The 20,411-nt window shown below is 39.0% G+C and overlaps 1 protein-coding gene across 4 annotated transcripts in view; it reads right to left on the bottom strand.

The window, feature by feature from the left end:
- Positions 1-4,650: 4,650 nt before the first annotated feature.
- The window catches only part of LOC124412511 (protein kibra), a 63,092-nt gene continuing 47,331 nt past the window's right edge, over positions 4,651-20,411 (bottom strand). For 2 of the 4 annotated variants that reach the window (XM_046892437.1, XM_046892436.1), the window contains exons 5-13: positions 12,425-12,533; positions 12,166-12,325; positions 10,579-12,060; positions 10,193-10,279; positions 8,585-8,774; positions 8,042-8,494; positions 7,710-7,925; positions 7,108-7,586; positions 4,651-6,977 (exon numbers count right to left, since the gene is read on the bottom strand). In XM_046892437.1, coding sequence (XP_046748393.1) covers positions 6,473-6,977; positions 7,108-7,586; positions 7,710-7,925; positions 8,042-8,494; positions 8,585-8,774; positions 10,193-10,279; positions 10,579-12,060; positions 12,166-12,325; positions 12,425-12,533 — 3,681 coding nt within the window. In that variant the 3' untranslated portion in view covers positions 4,651-6,472. Of the gene's footprint in view, positions 6,978-7,107; positions 7,587-7,709; positions 7,926-8,041; positions 8,495-8,584; positions 8,775-10,192; positions 10,280-10,578; positions 12,061-12,165; positions 12,326-12,424; positions 12,534-14,083; positions 14,528-20,411 lie in introns of those variants that run through there. The other 2 variants (XM_046892438.1, XM_046892439.1) reach the window with 2 other exon arrangements.

Genomic DNA, 20,411 nt, shown 5'->3' with positions numbered 1-20,411 from the left:
TACGCTGCGAGCAACACCTGTAAAGTTACAGCCGAAAAACTCATGATTTTCGTCGTCATTTCTCTGCTGCTGGTCCTACGCTATTTTTTATGTGTTTTCTGAGTTCCTGGGCGTCGAATTAGTCTAGAAAACGTCATACGAATCGATTCCCAGACAAAAGATTTTTCGGCCAAAAAAAATCCAAGGCTAACCCCTTTGCATTTTTGGTGAAAATTTCGACGACTTTGAAAAGTGCTGCAATTAATTCTGTAGGGCACTATTCCGACGTAATTTTGCGAGAGAAATCGATTAAACGCAGTCCCAATACGCTGCGAGCAACACCTGTAAAGTTACAGCCGAAAAACTCATGATTTTCGTCGTCATTTCTCTGCTGCTGGTCCTACGCTATTTTTTATGTGTTTTCTGAGTTCCTGGGCGTCGAATTAGTCTAGAAAACGTCATACGAATCGATTCCCAGACAAAAGATTTTTCGGCCAAAAAAAATCCAAGGCTAACCCCTTTGCATTTTTGGTGAAAATTTCGACGACTTTGAAAAGTGCTGCAATTAATTCTGTAGGGCACTATTCCGACGTAATTTTGCGAGAGAAATCGATTAAACGCAGTCCCAATACGCTGCGAGCAACACCTGTAAAGTTACAGCCGAAAAACTCATGATTTTCGTCGTCATTTCTCTGCTGCTGGTCCTACGCTATTTTTTATGTGTTTTCTGAGTTCCTGGGCGTCGAATTAGTCTAGAAAACGTCATACGAATCGATTCCCAGACAAAAGATTTTTCGGCCAAAAAAAATCCAAGGCTAACCCCTTTGCATTTTTGGTGAAAATTTCGACGACTTTGAAAAGTGCTGCAATTAATTCTGTAGGGCACTATTCCGACGTAATTTTGCGAGAGAAATCGATTAAACGCAGTCCCAATACGCTGCGAGCAACACCTGTAAAGTTACAGCCGAAAAACTCATGATTTTCGTCGTCATTTCTCTGCTGCTGGTCCTACGCTATTTTTTATGTGTTTTCTGAGTTCCTGGGCGTCGAATTAGTCTAGAAAACGTCATACGAATCGATTCCCAGACAAAAGATTTTTCGGCCAAAAAAAATCCAAGGCTAACCCCTTTGCATTTTTGGTGAAAATTTCGACGACTTTGAAAAGTGCTGCAATTAATTCTGTAGGGCACTATTCCGACGTAATTTTGCGAGAGAAATCGATTAAACGCAGTCCCAATACGCTGCGAGCAACACCTGTAAAGTTACAGCCGAAAAACTCATGATTTTCGTCGTCATTTCTCTGCTGCTGGTCCTACGCTATTTTTTATGTGTTTTCTGAGTTCCTGGGCGTCGAATTAGTCTAGAAAACGTCATACGAATCGATTCCCAGACAAAAGATTTTTCGGCCAAAAAAAATCCAAGGCTAACCCCTTTGCATTTTTGGTGAAAATTTCGACGACTTTGAAAAGTGCTGCAATTAATTCTGTAGGGCACTATTCCGACGTAATTTTGCGAGAGAAATCGATTAAACGCAGTCCCAATACGCTGCGAGCAACACCTGTAAAGTTACAGCCGAAAAACTCATGATTTTCGTCGTCATTTCTCTGCTGCTGGTCCTACGCTATTTTTTATGTGTTTTCTGAGTTCCTGGGCGTCGAATTAGTCTAGAAAACGTCATACGAATCGATTCCCAGACAAAAGATTTTTCGGCCAAAAAAAATCCAAGGCTAACCCCTTTGCATTTTTGGTGAAAATTTCGACGACTTTGAAAAGTGCTGCAATTAATTCTGTAGGGCACTATTCCGACGTAATTTTGCGAGAGAAATCGATTAAACGCAGTCCCAATACGCTGCGAGCAACACCTGTAAAGTTACAGCCGAAAAACTCATGATTTTCGTCGTCATTTCTCTGCTGCTGGTCCTACGCTATTTTTTATGTGTTTTCTGAGTTCCCGGGCGTCGAATTAGTCTAGAAAACGTCATACGAATCGATTCCCAGACAAAAGATTTTTCGGCCAAAAAAAATCCAAGGCTAACCCCTTTGCATTTTTGGTGAAAATTTCGACGACTTTGAAAAGTGCTGCAATTAATTCTGTAGGGCACTATTCCGACGTAATTTTGCGAGAGAAATCGATTAAACGCAGTCCCAATACGCTGCGAGCAACACCTGTAAAGTTACAGCCGAAAAACTGCGGATTTTCATCGTTATTTTTCTGCTTTTTGTCCTACGCTCTCTTTTCTATGCTTTCTGAGTTCCTAGGTGTCCAATGACTTCAGCATTTTTGAAAAAAAAAGTAAGGGATAGTATTTCTGGAGAAGATTCTGACGATTCTGAAAAATGCCAGAATGAATTTATCAACGCAACGCATCAGGCGATGCCTCGTTTTCTTTCTGAGGGTCGAATTAGCTCAGAGAGGCTTGTACAAATCGATCCTGAAATGAAAAAGTAGTCGCACCCTGAACAGCAAAAAATTTTCACGATTTTCTAGATGCCTCTTCCGAGTTCTTCAGGGTCCACACAATTTAGAAAAGTTTCTCTTAATCGATTCTACAGCATAAAGTTATGTCACCAAACATTCCAAACAAATGAAGGCCAACACCTCTTTAGCTCATGTTTGTCGGATATTATGAAGTACTCAAAGATATAACCAAAGTTGAAGAACAATCGTCATAGCCGCATTGATTCAACAGTGTCTTCGTTTAAAATATCTTAGTTTCCGAGACCAACATCAGTGAGCTGGACTGAATTGATGACGTTCCGTATATCCTCTGTTGTCTGCGTCAATAGAATTTATGGTTCTTATTGTGTATCTTCACTCTAAGAGGAGTTGTTGAATTATCAAAAATTTACGGACAAATAAATTGAGGTAAAACGTTCAATTTGTGTCATATTTTTCCTTTCTAAGTATTATTATTATCATCATATATGGACCGATACTTACAAAGCATTTTATTTGTGTATACGTGTGTATGTATTCTTTCCTTTTCACGAAATTATCATATTGAATTAATAATACGATATATAATGTAATAATACATAAGATAACATTAATAATACATAATATAATTGATATCCAATAGACAGTAATATAAACAACACGTAGGGAGACAGCAGGTATACATCAATGTATAATAATAATATAATAATAGAATAATAATAATTATTCAAAATATTGACCACGTTTCATTATATTTATAATAATTTTATAAGTCAATTTTTCATGTATACATGTATGTGGATGTGTTTGTGTGTGTGTATATAGGATAATTTTGTTGCATATTACATAAAATATCTCATAGTCATTAGATGCATATAAATATATACAGATTTATGTACAAATCTCGAGTTTATAATAATTTCCCATGTTGGCCCTCCCACTGGCAAAATATGAAGAAGAAAAAATTATAAAACAATAATACCGCCCGTAACGAAAATACGATTTTATTATTTTAAATTAGAACTGGGATATGTTGTTTCTTAGAAGCAAATGATGCTTTAAATCGTACGGTTATAATTTGTCTTTCACCAATTCCTATTATGGAATAGTTTTAAATTGTAGCTCAAAAGTTGCATATTTCTTAGAATATTAGCAAGCTGTTTGCCCCATTTTTTTTCTCTTGTTTCATCTTCTAAAGCTTAGGTTTCGAGATGATCTCGCGAAGCGGATTTTTCCATGCTACCAGAGGTGACTTTATGCCTTATATTAAACGTTGTCAGTCGGCTTCAATTTAAGGGTGACACTTCCGCTCCGAGAGATCTTCCCTGTATGTTTATGCATACATACGTGAGTACGAATAATTTTAGTACCAAGGTTTTTGACCGTCTTAGTTGATGATTGTTGTGTATTTTGAACGTTATAAGAATTTGTTGAAAATATAATTTTTCACGAATTAATGCTTACAAACGGTAACACTTAGAAATATTCTAAATTTCTCTTTCCCTCTCAACGCTTAGTTTGAATTGATGTGAAAATATATTATCAACAAAGTTCATATTACTATATAAAAATATGCATAAGACGTTTTTATTACGTTTCACGCAAATTCAACAAACGTTTATTTTTTTGTAGCTTATAGTGGCTGAGTATTTTTTTTTTAACAATTATAGCAACAAATAATATGATCGGATGGTCCTTAATTCAAAACGGTATACATGTGCATCCTTATTACATATACTATTAGATTTGATTAGGAACGTTACGAATTGAATTTATGGTTTCGCCATAGTATAAAGTTACTTGATCGATTCGAGAATTGTTCACAAGATTTTTCATCAAAATTTACCACGTGTTGAATTTCGCTTTGAATTTGTATACCGTGTTTCGAGTTAAAAACATCCAACAGTAACAATATTATCAAAAAGTTAACAGTTTAAAAAAATTAGGTCTAACAGAGTTTTACATTCGGTATTCAGTCAGTTAGCGTTTTACTATGTATATTCAATTATTTAACAATTATATTAAAATATAGGGATTTTTTATTTTTATTATTCATTATTCATTATTCATTATTCGTTATTCATTATTCTTATTCTTATTATTGTTATTGTTGTTGTTATTATTATTATTATTATTATTTCTGTTGTTGTTGTTGTTATTATTATTCACTCATTTTTTTCTATATCAGATCTGTATTTTGGAATCATCATCAAACAGATATTTTTTATTCTTTCCTTCACCCGTGCCGTTTGTTTGTTTGTTTTTTCTTCACACTTTTCATTTTATATTTTCAAGGCAATATCATGATCATACATGATAAATTTACCTACAGTATTTCTGTAATAATGTATTCATGTTGTTGTATTAATTGTTATTACATTTAGAACAGATGGATTTATTTTTCATGTATGTATGTTTGAATTACCTTACATATCACTCGATTTTTCATTCTCTAGTTGAATAGACGTATATATTCAAAAATTAATAATTCATTTATATTTATTACTTTATTTGGCAGTTAATGTTGCGGGTTCTTAATTGTTATAACGATTGCTACAACATTTTTTCATCTTTAATATTTGACCAAACAAAACATGTTGATATAGTTTTATACCATTCTCTGTCTATGGGAACTCACGCGTGTAAGGATAACAATTATTATACAATTACGATTTACATGCGTCAACTATGCGAGCTATGTATATAAAAAAATGTTATAGCAACACGGTGCGTGAAAAAAGAAAAAAATTGGCAACACTTTTTGCTACTTTATACAATTTCGCAAAGACTCGTATTACGACACGATCTCCGGGATATTTTCTATCAGTATTTTTTCAAAATATGTACGTATATGTAGAAAAAAAAAAAAAAAAAGATTCTTACAAAAATTAATAATTCAGTCTGACGGTTCTTCATTTTAGTCTACCTGTAATCCCAGTTTAGTTTAATAGGATAAAAAAAAAAAAAAAAAATAAACGTATCTCCATCTCACCAGGGCACAAAAATTAATTTGTTCAAAGCGCAGACCAGCTGCTCGGTGGGTCACGTGCCCTAGTTTAAACAAAATAATAATCGTCAAAAATCAATCAAAATTGTTCAGAACTACGACAGTTAATTAATTAATTATCAATTAAATATTTAATCGTTATTGGAATTAAATAATTTATGCTTGCATATTTACAGACAGTTTTGTTTGTTTGTGTGTTTTGTTGCTGTTATGTTTTTTTTTTTTCATTTTCGTTTTCCTGTAAATTAACTAATAGTTCTACACTTTGTATTCGTTTAAATTATTTACGTATTACGAGAGAAAAAAATCTCATTAAAACGGAAAGGGGTATTGGCAACTCTTCAAATCTAATCCTTTCGGTTTTTGTCGTTTTTACTGCTTAGCTCGTGGTAATTTCACGATTCACTCAGTTTAATATGTGCTTACGCATGGCACCTGACTAAACACTTGATTGTATAATATGGTACTGTAACAGAATTTTATTCAAACTGATTGTTATTAAGCAGCGTGTCGTACATTAAAAGTGCTTAAAGTGAGACGGATGAGCCATTGGTTGACATATTTATCCTCATTACATTTCGTGTCAAAATTTATGAAGCGATTGTTTGCTCAAAATGATTAACAAAAATTAAGAAAATTGTGCCTAATAGTTTCATCACTGTAAATCGAAGTAATTTTACTCACACACCACATGGCAGTACAGTACAGTGATTTGCGTTTAGTAATAAAAATTTTTTTTTTTTTTCAATTGTTCATCCGTCTATTTTGTTCTTCTATGTTTCTTATCGTGAATATTTTCAGACATTTCAATATTATTATGTAGTTCTACATATTATGATTTAAAAATGTTGTCAAAATATGGATAGGTATACAGGTATAACTTCTGTTACACGTACCAATTTTCAAAACAATAAATAACGAAATCGCAAGTTTCGTTAACTGGATCTTTTTTTATTTAATTTTCTTTTTCTTAAGTTCACTCGTATAATATATCTACTAACATTTGATATAATTGAAAATAAAGTATTATATCTCTATTTATTTATTATTTACACTTCGACACCTAGTACTCGATCTACAACGTACTCGTACCTTTTAGGTTCTCCGCTACCACTCTCCGACGCTTCTTCCGACGATTTTACATTAACTTCGGTCTGACCAGCCTGACACTGTTTATTGTTACTGTCCGTATCTAGGCTGGGTTGACTCAATTTTTCCGTCGTCAAGATTCCAGAGTCATTTGCGGGAATATGATTTACACTATTTGTTTTGTTTGTAACACAATTTGTTTTAATCGCACCACTAGTATTATTTGTTCTTGCGCTGACACTTGAAGAACCAGCTGACGCGTTATTTGTTAAACTAGTCAATAGATTATTTGACACACTATAAACATTGGTTTTAGAAACTCCAACAGATTGGCTGCTCGCTGGTTCCGACATATGTCTTCTATGCGGAAGTAACGGCAGGGTTGTCATATTCTCAGATATCAAATCCTCCGAAGGTAGCACCGGTACATTCAGGTTAACGCGTGTAAAGAATGCCATTTTTTCCCTAGAAAAAGAGGGAGTAGATGCGTTAAAGAAAATGTAAATCGTCTATGGTAGATTGTACAGATTTCTTTGGAAAACTCTACAGTAAAATGTGCCCAGTAAAGTGACGTTTGAAAACTGTGATTACTTACTTGAAGGAAATAATATCTGGTTTTCCCTTGCCAGCTTTAGTTTTTCGCAACTTATATATTTCCTTAGACGTCTTCTTCAACATTTTTTCCACCTTTTTATCCTCGGCACTTTTCCCGTTCTTCCCGCACTCAGCTTGTGCCATGAGATTTTGAAATTTGTGATCTTCCAACAGCCACGTAGCAAGATCCGTGTCCCCCTTTTCTCTGGCCTGTTCAAGCCTCTGTTTTAAATCCCTTAATCTACCCAATTCGTCATGCAAATTGGTCAGCCTTGCGTGCTGTGCTTGTAGGTCTAATTCAAGATCCAGAGAAGTTCTTGCTGTTGAATTAGGATGATTTGATTTTTTCGAAGGTGTTTTACAGCTCAAGGCAGAAGACGGTCGTCGCCAACGCAAAGAACGTCTCTCAACCGAGTTCCGCTGGAAAGGACCACCGCGCCTATAAAGTGGCATACTGCTGTCACTGTCACTGCGGTTCAACTGTAAAATGAAAACAAATTCTTCAATTATATATAACTTCAATGATAGAGTTCCTGAATGTATGTCTTACTGCTGGATGTGTGTTGACGGTGAATAGTGGTTGATTATTATTTATATGCTTACCCTGCAAATGTAATGATTTCTGCTGACAGCTGCGCTGGGAGAGAAAGTTTGGCTTCGTTTAATGACAATGGAATTCTTATCATCATGAATAGCTCCAGGAACAACACCTGCGGCTGACAGTTTTCGTTGCTTTCCTTGTTCGGGAATGAAAATACACTCTGTGTTCGTTTCCTTGTCCTGTGTTTGATTCTCTTCTTCCGCAAGTTCTTCGTCCTCCTGTAACAAGATATCGTTCGTCAGCTAAACGTTACACCGAATTCACTTTCACACATTTGGCTACGCTGTACATTTAGTACTGAAAAGTTAATACAGGGGGATCAATTATAACTAACCTCATGCTCCAACACATCTTCTAGAACGTTGTCCTCTAACATAAACTCTACAATAATTCCCTCCTGGTCACTATCTTCACTTCCGCTATCGCTATCCCCATCTTCATCTTCCTCCTCGGGACTTCCAAGGCAGTTGGCCAATTCTTCAAGACGTAGGGCCACGGCTGTTTGCAATTCTTCGCATCCCTGATTCCGTGTTAAGGTAGAAGTTTGGGAACTTATTATGGTACTCTCGTCGCTACTTTCCTCCTTTGCATTTTGGGTTTGAGTACTTCTGTACATTGAAACATCTGACTCTTGTTTGTCATGTTTACCCTGCTTGTTAGCGACTGTACTACCGTTACTTGTCGTATCGGATGTAGATGGCTGCATAAAGCGGAAGGAGAGGATGTTGTACCACTTGACGCTCGGTGATTCATGACTGAAGTCTGCCAGCGAGACTTGGGCTGAACCCTAATAAATAAATTTGAGATTCATTTTTATTAAGATTTCATCAATAAAATTTTATCAATATTTTAGAGCCTTGGAAGAATCATAACTCACCAAGCACTCCTCAGATTCACCACCAGTGCACCAAACATTGACTTGCAAGGTTTTTGTGTATAATTTGTTAAGCGGTACAGATATGGGGAATGTTTCTCCAAATGTAGGTTTTCGCAAGTCTGTTACAGGCTTTGTGCAGTACATATGACTGACTGGAGGTTGCATCGGGAGTAAGGCTGCTTTAATATATCTGTAACATATAAAAATAACCCTAGTGATATGCGGTTTATGGAATTGTTAGGGAAATACTTGTAACCGATTATAGCCACACCTACAGAGAACCGTTATGAAAAATATCTAACAAATTCTCAGCGATAACATAAACACGTTGATTAGTGAGTAATCATGACATTCAATAATATGAATTTTTTTCAGAGTCATAAAATATTCTATGGTCTTGCTAATTACTGAAACACCGTATTATAAGGCCCACTAATAACTGACAGTCAGCTGACTGTGTAATAATACCGAGGATAGACGGAACCATTAAGCCTTACATAATATTGTCAAGCAAGGTATAGATCAGGTGGTCATTGATCCAACAGCTTGGTTTCATAATCGCATTCCAATTCTAGAAATGTTAATGACTTTCTGAACAAGCATAGTATGACATGTAGAAATGATGTCATCTATTGATTTCACTGATAAATATTAGCGATCTTTCCACGTGATGTTCAAAAATTCTCTCTTTTACTGAAGAATTTCACACGTTCTAATGGTATTTGACGCTAAGTAAATATCGAGATAGAAACTAATTTGTTTGTCACACGTAGTATTCCAGATCGAAAAAAAATTATGTTTAAACTGTTTTCTTTAGGTTCATCTGAACTATCTTTTAGACAATACTTTTTAACGCCGTCAATAAATTATTTGAAAAGTTTCAAACACGAGTTTGTCAAGATAAAATGAAGCTTTTCAGTTGGGTTTTCATATTAATCAGGAAATATATGTTTACGAGTTTAACCGAATTGGTTGTAAAAACTGTCGCAAATTTCTGCAGCGGCTTAAACTTTCAGCTTTCGTTACAGATTTAATAAAATAGCTCTTTTAAATGGTCGTAAAAAAAAATTGTCAATAATTTTGTTGACAACATCCGGTATTATATTAATACGAATACCATAAATTGGTTTCATTACTAACAAGATTTAATACACCAGTGTACAAAAGGTACCTGAATTCTTGTGTTTTCCAAGTCTGCGAAGCACAAATTGTGCATTCAGCAGTTTGCTAACAATAAGCATAACAATGCTTGTAAAAATGTTTGCATACAAGTGTGTATGATGTAAGATTGGTGGAATTGAAGTGTCTGTCCACCGTACCACCGAGGAAGTACACACAATCAGCAGCAGCCCACGCTCTTCACTTTCACCATAATTTAAGCAGAAGGCATTTGTGTAACTATAAACACATACTATCGTACTTTAACAGTGTCTACACACAGTTGTATAAACCCATTCACTTTCAGACTTCAGGGTTAAAAGTTGTCATTTAGTTTCACGGAAGTATTTCCAATAACGAGGGATTCAATATTGACCATTAATTAACTTTTGTTTACCCTAGATTATTTCTTAATTTTTGTTCTTTGCTCTTAGAAAATTTTTTACTCACACTTGCGTGTTGTCAGGAATAAATAGCGCAGCCAAGTTTCTTGCACGTTCTATTCCAATGTGCAGCAATCCGTCGCTTACTGAATACCTGAAACACACGACATGCAAGAACGTCAATGACACGGACTTTACTACCATTTTATGTCCTCGTAGATATTGAATAGAGAACACGTTAAGAGGACGGATGCAGTTCAAATATCATGACGGTCAGTGTACAGACTTGACACAATTATTCGAAACAATATGCATTTGAACCGTTAACCAAAGATCTTTTACCTTTATAATTAGGACTACAAACTGTTAGAAGCAGCATACTTGGAATTTTCAAAATGCCTGCATCTGCTCATCCACTGCTACGAATACCACGAAGTACAAAAAGTAACTCACCTTAGCTTGATTTGAACCTGCGCCGTCTCCAGGTTCATTTCTCCAAGAGCAAGCGGATCAACGCCAAGTAATCCGGACAATCGTCTCCTGTTCGAGGCTTCAAAAACACCAGAGTCCCCGGCGACACTTTCGTCGGAAACCGCCGCCGACACGGATCTAGTATTAGTGCCAGAACTGCTCGCCCTAGACCTAGTTCCGAGTGGCGGAGGTGTTTCACTAATAGGTGACAACGGCGGTTCCTGCGGCAAAGGCATTGCCGGCCTGCCCAATCCGCTCCCCTGCGACATGTTCCCGGACTGAAATTCTACCGGCGGTTGCGGGCTGAGTTTCGAGTGCTCGGAATTCGCCGACAACTGTTCCTGAATCGCTTGCTGGCTCAGCCTGAGCTCAGCCAGTTTGTCTTCCAGTTGATTACGATCCAGGGGCGAAGCCGAGGCGAGAAGCCTCTGCTGCCTCCTCTGCTGTTCTACCTGTTCGTACGCAGGTGGTGGACCCATGGGTGCATTCTCGTAGAGAGGCGACACCGGCGGACTAACACTGGACAAACTGGACCTTGGCGATAGACTTGGCTGAGACCTTCCAGGGGATGGTGTTCCGAGGTTGCCCAAGTTCTGATCCGAACCCCTGAGCAGTCTCTCGACTCGTCTGTGAAGATCGACCATGTCCACCGGCCTCTCCTGTTGAACAGGTCCGAGATATTGCGGGCCTCCGTAAATGTCGGTGAAACTTAGACCAGAGCTAAGTGAACCTTTGCTGCTCGTCGTGCTGAGACTGCCCAAACTTGAGCTACTGCTTACGGACAAGGTGCTGGCACTGAGGGTCTTAAGCTGACCCTCCAACAGAGCCATGGACCTCAGAGCATCTCTGAGCTGCTGTAGCAGCAGCTGTTTTTCCTCGTGGAGTCGTACTCTGTCCGTGATAGTTTTGTTGGACAACTCAAGCGCGTTGTTCAGGTCCTGTTCCAGCCTCCTTATTTCGCACTGTATCTCCTTCATGTCCTGCTGAGTTCTTGTCCTCGGTGTTATACTCCTCAGTTCCCTTAGAAGCTGTTCTTTCTCCTGGAACAACAACAGCTTGTCCTTGTCGCTTTCCGTCTGACCGGGAGTCACCTTTTCCTCAAGATCAGCAAGCTGCTGCTGGATATGTTGTATCCTTTTCCTCGCTTCGTCGTACTGCAATCTCATCCTGGCCATCTCGGCCAGCCTAGTACCGATGGGTACCAACTCGCCGGACAAGTCCGTCTGGGATGCTGTGCTTAGTTTCTCCTGAGGAAGACTCAGTGTGCTCGCGTCAGGACTTCCTTCGCACAGTTGTAGCCTCGTCAGCTCGTCCTTAAGCTGTGCCAACGACTGCATAAGCTCAGCCTTTTCCTTTTCACCAGAGCTAAGGGATTTCTGTATGTTCCTCAACTCGGTCATGATGGCCTGAGCCTCCGTGATGTTGTAACATCCACCGTTGTGCGCGTTCAACTTTTGCTCCACGCTGATGGGAAAAAGTCACAGAATAATGTAAAGAGTCTCGTTTTTTTTCATCGAATATTTCTTTCTCCCGAAGATCCGTTTGTAATAGGATCGGGAGACAACTTACCTAGCAAGAGTATCGACTCCTCGTTGGGTACAGTTCATCTCTGCGCGAATTTGCTCCAGTTCTCGCTTGAGCCGCGAAACGCGACTCCTGGCGAGGGCGACATCGGACTTGAGTAAGTCCGGGTCGTACTTCGTACTCAAAGAACTCGAGCTGGAGCACACTGTTGAGAAACGTTGGATTCAGGCAATTTCTAACAGTTTCTCGAGGATACGATACAACGACTTTAGTGATCACGTAGGAAAAAGTGATTGCTACTTACGACTTGTGCGAGAAGCTCCGAGGGTTGTAAGAGCATTGTTGAGGTGATTGTATTCGTCTTGAGCAAGGCACAGCCTCTGCTGTTTGACATCGTAGATTTCCTTCTTCGCCTGAAACAAGAATAGACGGGATCACGTTAGAGATACGTCACGATGATTTGTGCCAGTAGGCTTACATTGTATAATTTGGGATACGGTAATGATCGCATTCTCGCATGAACGATGCAATAACTTGATTCAAGTGCGATCAATTCATTTGATTGACAGTATAACTGTTAAATCACACGATTCACATTTTGTTTATTTTCGAATGTCCGCATTTCCCATCAGGCACAATGAATCTCTATTTGAATAAAAAGAGGTTCACCGAGCTGAATGGAATGTCATATTCGTCGAAATCGGAAGTGATTGTGTTTTCATACAAACCGTCAGGTTCAAATGGATTTTATTAAAATCGTAGAGAGTGTGTTTTGTTTCAATCAAGTAAATGGGATGTGTTCTCATAAATTTTTGAATATCTAAAAATAAAAAGCGCCAGTAATTGCATCTCGAGCTTCTTCTGATCCCCCGAAGCATTTCTCTAATAACTGTTATTATTCTATGGATAACGTGATCGAAATAGTCCGAGTACCACGATGCCCCGCAGCTAGCGTGTAGGCTTGCAACATGCGTGACTTACAATAATTAGGTCATCGATCGTTTTCGTTACTGCACATATCGAATTCAACACGACCAAGCTTTTGTACTAAATTCCCCGATTAACTACACCCAGTAATCTCCGTCTAGATTAACCACGACTTCCTACTCAGCAAATTTGTAATGGCGGAAAATTCGAACAGTATATACGTTGCGCGCCAACGGTGAATCGACTTTTACATCAAAAACGTTTTTTTCCTCTTTTAAAAATTTACCAGCCGATCACTTTTACACTTTTTACCGTCATTCGGTGCAAGAGCATTATAAAAATTCCTTCCTTAATCGATATATTTGAAATAATTGTTTGTTTATGGGTATAAGAACGCGATTTTTCCAAATGATAAGGAATCTTATTGTCATTTTTAACATGATCAATATTAATGGAAACTTTGCTATTCAATTAAACAAGTGCATTCCTGTATGCAGACAATTATCGTGAAAGCTGTAAAGAGTTTATGATTGATTTAGCAAGACGTCGATTGTCTATTTTTATTCTCATCCTGCTGAGACAGTATAATAAATTTTCTTTAAAACAAGAACGGAAAAAAATGATATATTTTTATTCCCAATAAGATATTAAGACACTTTCTTCTTTATAATCACTCAGCTACTCGTTGCGGTATAACAATTGATCAAAAAAAAAATACCATGATATGTGAAACGTTGAGTGTGCACACTGTAACAAAGTTATTCAAAAAGCAGGGATATTTTGAGAATATTGCATTAGACGTTGAAGTAAAAGCAATTCACGAAAATAACGACGATCATCAATCAACGCGTGCACTGTGCTAATTGCAATAATATCTCGTATCATTCTATTAAAAAATAATTCGCCGCACCAAGATTTATTTAAAAGAATAAAACCGCGAGATACGTTAGTAAGAACCGTGAATCGAGCCGCCTCGCGAGAATGGTAAAAGTAAAGAAAATGCCTGTGTAATGTCTGTTAAATCTTTCCTCCTTACGTATTCACAATAGTAATAAGCCTCGGCGTCACTGCAATTCTGCCTGTAGCACTGTTCCCAATAGAACTGTTGTATTTGTTCGTCGTTTTCGTAATCGTTGTGGTAGCACATCTTCATGTGATACTGCGATACAGAATTTTCGTATATCTGCTGCTGTTGCTGATAGTGATAACTCTGATTGTACTCCTCGATGTAATTCTGATATCGTTGAGCAGGGACGAGGACACAGAGGGTAAACTGAGGGTCCATGCCGGTGCATGGATCGGCTCCGATTCTTGACTGGGGGATCTCTTTGGATCTCCTCTGGTGCCGAGCGGTGCGCGCTGCTCACCTCACCTCGTCATCACGAAGGCCACCTCGAGACTGGACGTTCTTGGGCATGGACCCGAAATTCCAATCCCCACCTCCGTCCTCCTCCATTTTTAAGGGGTCTCTTTTTCATTTTCCCTCCTTTTTTGCCTCCCCCTTTTTTTTCCTTCTTCTTTCGCCTCGCTGTGTCGTTCTTTTTTTCATTATTTTTTCTTTCTTTCTTATTATTATCTCTTATTTTTTATTCTCCTTCCTCCTCCGGCTCTTCTTTTCCTTCTTTCTTTCTTTCTTTCTTGCTTTCTATCTTTCTTTCTTACTTCCATACAGTCTTTTTCTTTTTCCTATTTCCTATGCTTTCGGATCCGGCTCCTCCTCTTCGCTCGGCACACCACCGTCTCTCTTTCAGATTCTCTAGTTCTTTTTATACTTCATTCTTACTCTCTACTTCATCTTCTTCTTCTTCTTCTTCTTCTTCTTCTCGTCCTCCTCCCCCTCTTTTTACATGGCGTAAAAACAAGAGCCTCATCTCTCGTCTTCGCGTCGCCCGTGGGCCCCCAGTAACGTAACAAAGTTGTTTTCATTATTTATCGAGTATACTGTATACTGCATAGATATCGGAATATAAAATCACCCCCTACCTTACTCGCTGTTTAACTCAACGTCAAAACAATCGATGCTTCAAAGATTTGTGTTATACGTTCATATAGCGTATACCATTAACGGTGAATTCCCATCACCCAGATTTTCGAGCTCCCGAACTTTATCATCATATCCGCAACTCAAAATACATGCAAACTAGTTGAAATTTGTTTTTCGGTTTAGTCAATTCACACGGAATTCCACCATACCTCTAATGCTAAATTCTCATCTTTTACACCCTCGTCGGAGATAAAACAATAAAACTAAATACCAACTGATACAACCAGTGAAATCACTACGGCCGTCTTGATTTTTTGCCAGCGTTTAACCAGCGTATTTCACGTACATACATTTGTTAATAATTCATACCCAAGTTGTTGTTTTTTTTGTCCGGTTCACTGTTGATATTTTGCGCCAAAAACGTGTCAATCCAAGTAATCATATCTTCGCCACACAAAATCGAGAAGTAAATTTCAATATCTTAAAACTTCTTTAGTGAGTCGTTTATTACAACTATCGTATTGTTTACATTAAAATTGCCAGGTATAGTTCACTCTAAAGTTCCCGACGCAGTCTCGGATAAATATTGAGTCTGCAAGAAGTTGACATAGTATTTTAAATATATCTTCGAAGTCTGAAAATACATACACATATGCAGACACGGATTCTTTAGTATGTACATAGAAAAAAGTTTAGGAATTTCGCAGGATATTCTCCTCCTGCTATTATAATTATTATATAATTCGTACCTTTTTTCATTATATTCATGTACATCCACATGCAATATTGACAGAAAGTCAAGTCACGTGTTTTTACATATACAAATACCTTGTACACATATCTATATACCAGATGTACATAGTTATGAAAGTCCTACAAGTTTATACGGGTGATTCATTGCCAGTGTATCGTACAGATATAAAAATCGGTACTCGCTACAAGTTATGAACACAAGTCTACGAGTGTAGGCCAAAAGGTATAGAATTTGCTAGAATCAGCTCCTCTCCGCTTTCCTATGCTGAAGGTACACATATATCATGTGTGCATACGCACAGCAGACACACGTACATACATATACAAGGAATTCGAACGCCGTGAAAGAAAACGCGGGCACGCACGATGATGATGATGATAATGATGATGATGACGATGATGATGATGATGATGATGATGATGACGACGATGACGCAGGGATGTTAGCGAGCAGGCCCAGCGATGGGGCGGCTCGGGCCCCACAGCACAACACTGCAACATAAGAGCAGCCCGGCAGCAGCCGAGAGCGTAGCTCACCGGTCCCTTCTTCCCGTCCCCTTTGATCCACGGTAGTAGGGCCGACCTTGAGTCCCCACATTATATCTCGTCCTTGTTGGAATTTCTGAGCCCATCGGCCCATCAGCATGTCTCTGATCATCCAAGAGCGAAGGTAAGGCCCCCTCCCCTCCCTTCCCCACCTCGTCCCGGGGCTCATCCCCCTCCACTACGTCCCACCGTCCCAACGAAACTGGGGCCCGACTTGCTTGCACGTACATACATACCTTTATTTCGAGCTCAACTATTGACCCGCGTTCCTGACTGCGAAGACGCGATGATATTACGCGGTGTGAATGCCGACCCTAATTATTGTTCTTTATGGTTTGCTCCGGGGTTTCAAATCGTAGACCCTCTGCACATGCGGCGACTTTCATTTTCGAAATTCCGTCTCTCCAGATACCGCAGTGTTATTTTTTTTATTGATTTTTTTTTTTGTTCTACTATTCCGATTCTTCACAATCATCTGAATATATTTTTGTTTTTTTCTCTTCCTTCTCTTTCACATACATTTTACACTGTGTCCTTTGTTTTCGTTTTATTATTTTGTTTTCGATACAACGACGCGTGTCAAATTTTCGTATAAATTATTCTCACGGATAACTCTGAATGATTAACATTTTATTATTAACAACAACGACAATAACAGGGGAAAAATGAAAAAAAAACTTTAACGTTCGAAGCTTTTTATTTCGTTCACGATTTTTTTTTTTTGTTTTTTTTGTCTTTTTCTCTTTTGCTGTTATTCGTTTGGTAAATCGTACGTATAATAATATACGATATAGTGGTGATTTTCAGCAAAGAAGGAAGCCTAGAAACTGGTATTGAGATTGATGATTTATCTATACCGTATGTAGGTTTGTATATGTATACATATGATATATATATATATACATGCATACAGAAGATCGCGCGAGAGAAGGAAAGCAACGACGCGGAAGAACTCGCGGGGCCTTATTCTTCGTATTCTTATTATTCTTCTCCTCCCTATCATTCTCCTTCCTCTTCTTCTTCTTCTTCTTCTTCTTCTTCTTCTTCTTCTTCTACCCAAAGTTCCAACGATGGTACGGAATGCAACGCCCACAAGCGAACGAGAAGAGATCGAACGACGACGAAACGTGGTTGCAGGCTTATTATACGTATACCCATATATATATATATATATATATATATACATAGGTATACATAATATCCGCGGAATGTCGACCCGAGACAAACAAATTCAGATCTAGTCGAGGGTCCGGTATTATACAGCCTTCGATTTCAAAAAGCATCAGCATCAGCATCAGCATCAGCATCAGCATCAGCATCAGCATCAGCATCAGCATCAGCATCAGCATCAGAATCAGGATCAGGATCAGCAGTAACAGCAGAAGCATGTCCGTAGCATAAAGGTCCAGCATCATCGGCGGAGATATATATTCCTCGCGGTTTAACGGTAGTCATTTATTTCTCTCCTTTGCCGAGAAGGTATTCCCTCTGTTCGAATGCCTGACTGATTGCCGCGGATTCTTTTCCCGCGCGACGACTATAATACACATGCATAGGTCATCACTCACACATGCCTATACAATATATATCCCATACCGCGAGGCGTGCATGCATGTGTCTTCTACAGTACGTAAGTATATGTATTCCATACAGGCATATATGGTACAGCGTAATATAGTATAGTATAAAGGAAGATATAAGGTTACGCGCTTATCCCGCAGTCTCAATCGATCGTTCGATGGAATTTCAATTTTTTACTTTATTATTCTCCCCTCTCTCTCTATATCTCTTTGCTAGCAGACATACGTTCACCAATATTCGTGATTCGCTACAACATTATCATACCTATCAATACACCGCACAGGCACTCATATACCCGTGTAGGCAAGGAACGAAAAGAGAAAAATGACGGTAAAAAAAGGAACAAAACAAAAAAAAAACACACACACAGAGAAACAAATGGAATGTGTTATGTAACACCGCGACTCGCGGATGAATATCTCAACAGCATTTTAACATACAACCAACATAGATATCATAATACCTGCAGGTTGTGCAGGTATATGCGTATATAAAATACACGCAATTTCAATAACTGTGTATGTATATATATCACAGATACAATACATATATGACGATAATAAAAATATTAACAGGTATTCGTTTGAAAGAGAAATCGATTTCTCACACAACTATTCGCAACTATATATATATATATATATGTATATAATATATAATAATATTAATATCGATTATTTGCGCGTCTTTTCAAAATATTCTCGTATTAGAAAATACATTATACATATATTGTATAATGTATGATATATAAAACAGTATGGTGGACTCTACAGCTGTTACACGATAATGTATAGAAAACGGACAATTTCACGAACCTTCTTTTCTCGCCTAAAAACATAGAAAGAGAGAAAGAAATAAAGAAAGAAAGAAGAAAACTGTTGGTATTGCATCGATTTGTCGCATGCGGTGGAATAAAGGCGAATAAAAATCGACCGTAGAGGTAAAAATATTAGCAAATAAGGATGAATAGATAAGTTAGATAGTTTCTTCAGTTCCTGCATCTACCCCGCGCGGTACGCACTCGCCTGCCCTCTCCGCTCGCGGCTCGCCGTTCTCTGCTCTCTGCTCTCTCGCTATAATTTGCAACGCGTGTGCTGCCGCTATCATATCAGTGGCTCCATCTCAGCACATTCCGCGGTACAAGCCCACTCGGCTGATTCTCTTTCCCTCTCTTTCTCTCTTTGCCACAGCGCTCTCTTCGAGCGCGCGCAGAGCCAGTGAAATGAATAACGTCTCAGGTTCGTCCGACGGAGGGACACAGATAGACGTAAAGAACGAAGGAAAGAAGAAGAAGAAGAAGAAACGGGCGAGTTGAGCGAGCGAGTAAAAGAAGTATGCATATGCATATGTGTGTATATATTTATACATATTTGTATATTGCGTACAAGCATCGATCGGCACCATACGAACTATGGAGACCGTGCGCGCGCGCGCGCGCGAGATGGAGAGAGAGAGAGCGAGAGAGCGTGAAGGGGGGGGGGGGCCTTAAGGCCCAAGAGGCAGCGATGGCGAGGGGACAGCGGGGGAGGCAGCAGCGAGGGCACGGCGAGCGAGGAACGCGTGGGGTGGGGGTCAGGGGGGGGGGGATGGAATGCAGCCGAGTGAGGAATTCCGGCCCCTCCCGCATATTTATCTGAGCTCAGCTCCGGGCACGCGGTAAGTGAGGCCCGGTAAGGCCCCTTTTATAGCGTGCCGTGTTGTGGTAGCGAAGGAAGGAAAGCAGGGGGCGAAGGGCGGGTCAAGGGAGGGAATCCACTATACCTACGCCACGGACACGCTATACCCGAGGAATGCCAAGTGTTTATAATCGAGAACTTCTCTCTCCCTCTCTCCCTCTCTCTCTCTCTCTTTCTCTCTTTCTCTCTGCGTGTTTCGTCAGAGCTGGCAAATTCGTCCCTATACATGTATATAATACAATATATAGTATACATACATGTATAGTATAGAAACGTTGGTTAGGTGTACGCAGTGTGCATGTGTAACTTGCGTACACCCATACAAAAGTGAACTGCACAGCAGGCAGGCAGGCAGGCAGGCAGGCAGACAGAAAGACAGACAGATAGACAGACAGACAGACGAACGTACGGATAGATAGACAGCCAGTCAGACCAGCAGCCAGGCGAACAACGAGACGTTAAACAGATATATAATACATATATACGTATATACATAGATACATACATACACGCGCCTGATACACGGGAATAGAGTTTGTAACGCAGCAGCGTTTGTGTCGTCTTGACAGTAGTAGCCGCGGCAGGGGGGGGGGGGGGGGGGGGGTTGGAATATCTAAACACAATCTGGCTATCTATCGTGTAACTTTTCACATTTCCCACCATCCAAGCATTCTGATTGGTTTGCAAAGTTTGGCCAACCAATCAGAATGCTTGAATTGTGGAAAATGTGAAAAGTTACATGATAGATATACGTAATATTTCTGAGGGAGGCTTAATGTGGTTCGATTTCCGGCACGAATGGATAAGCATTAATACAGATTCCTCAC

This window comes from Diprion similis, chromosome 11 (genome assembly GCF_021155765.1).
Source record: "Diprion similis isolate iyDipSimi1 chromosome 11, iyDipSimi1.1, whole genome shotgun sequence".
Taxonomy (NCBI): domain Eukaryota; kingdom Metazoa; phylum Arthropoda; class Insecta; order Hymenoptera; family Diprionidae; genus Diprion; species Diprion similis.
Note: the sequence above shows the minus strand (reverse complement) of the source record. Positions and strands in the feature narration are given on the sequence as shown.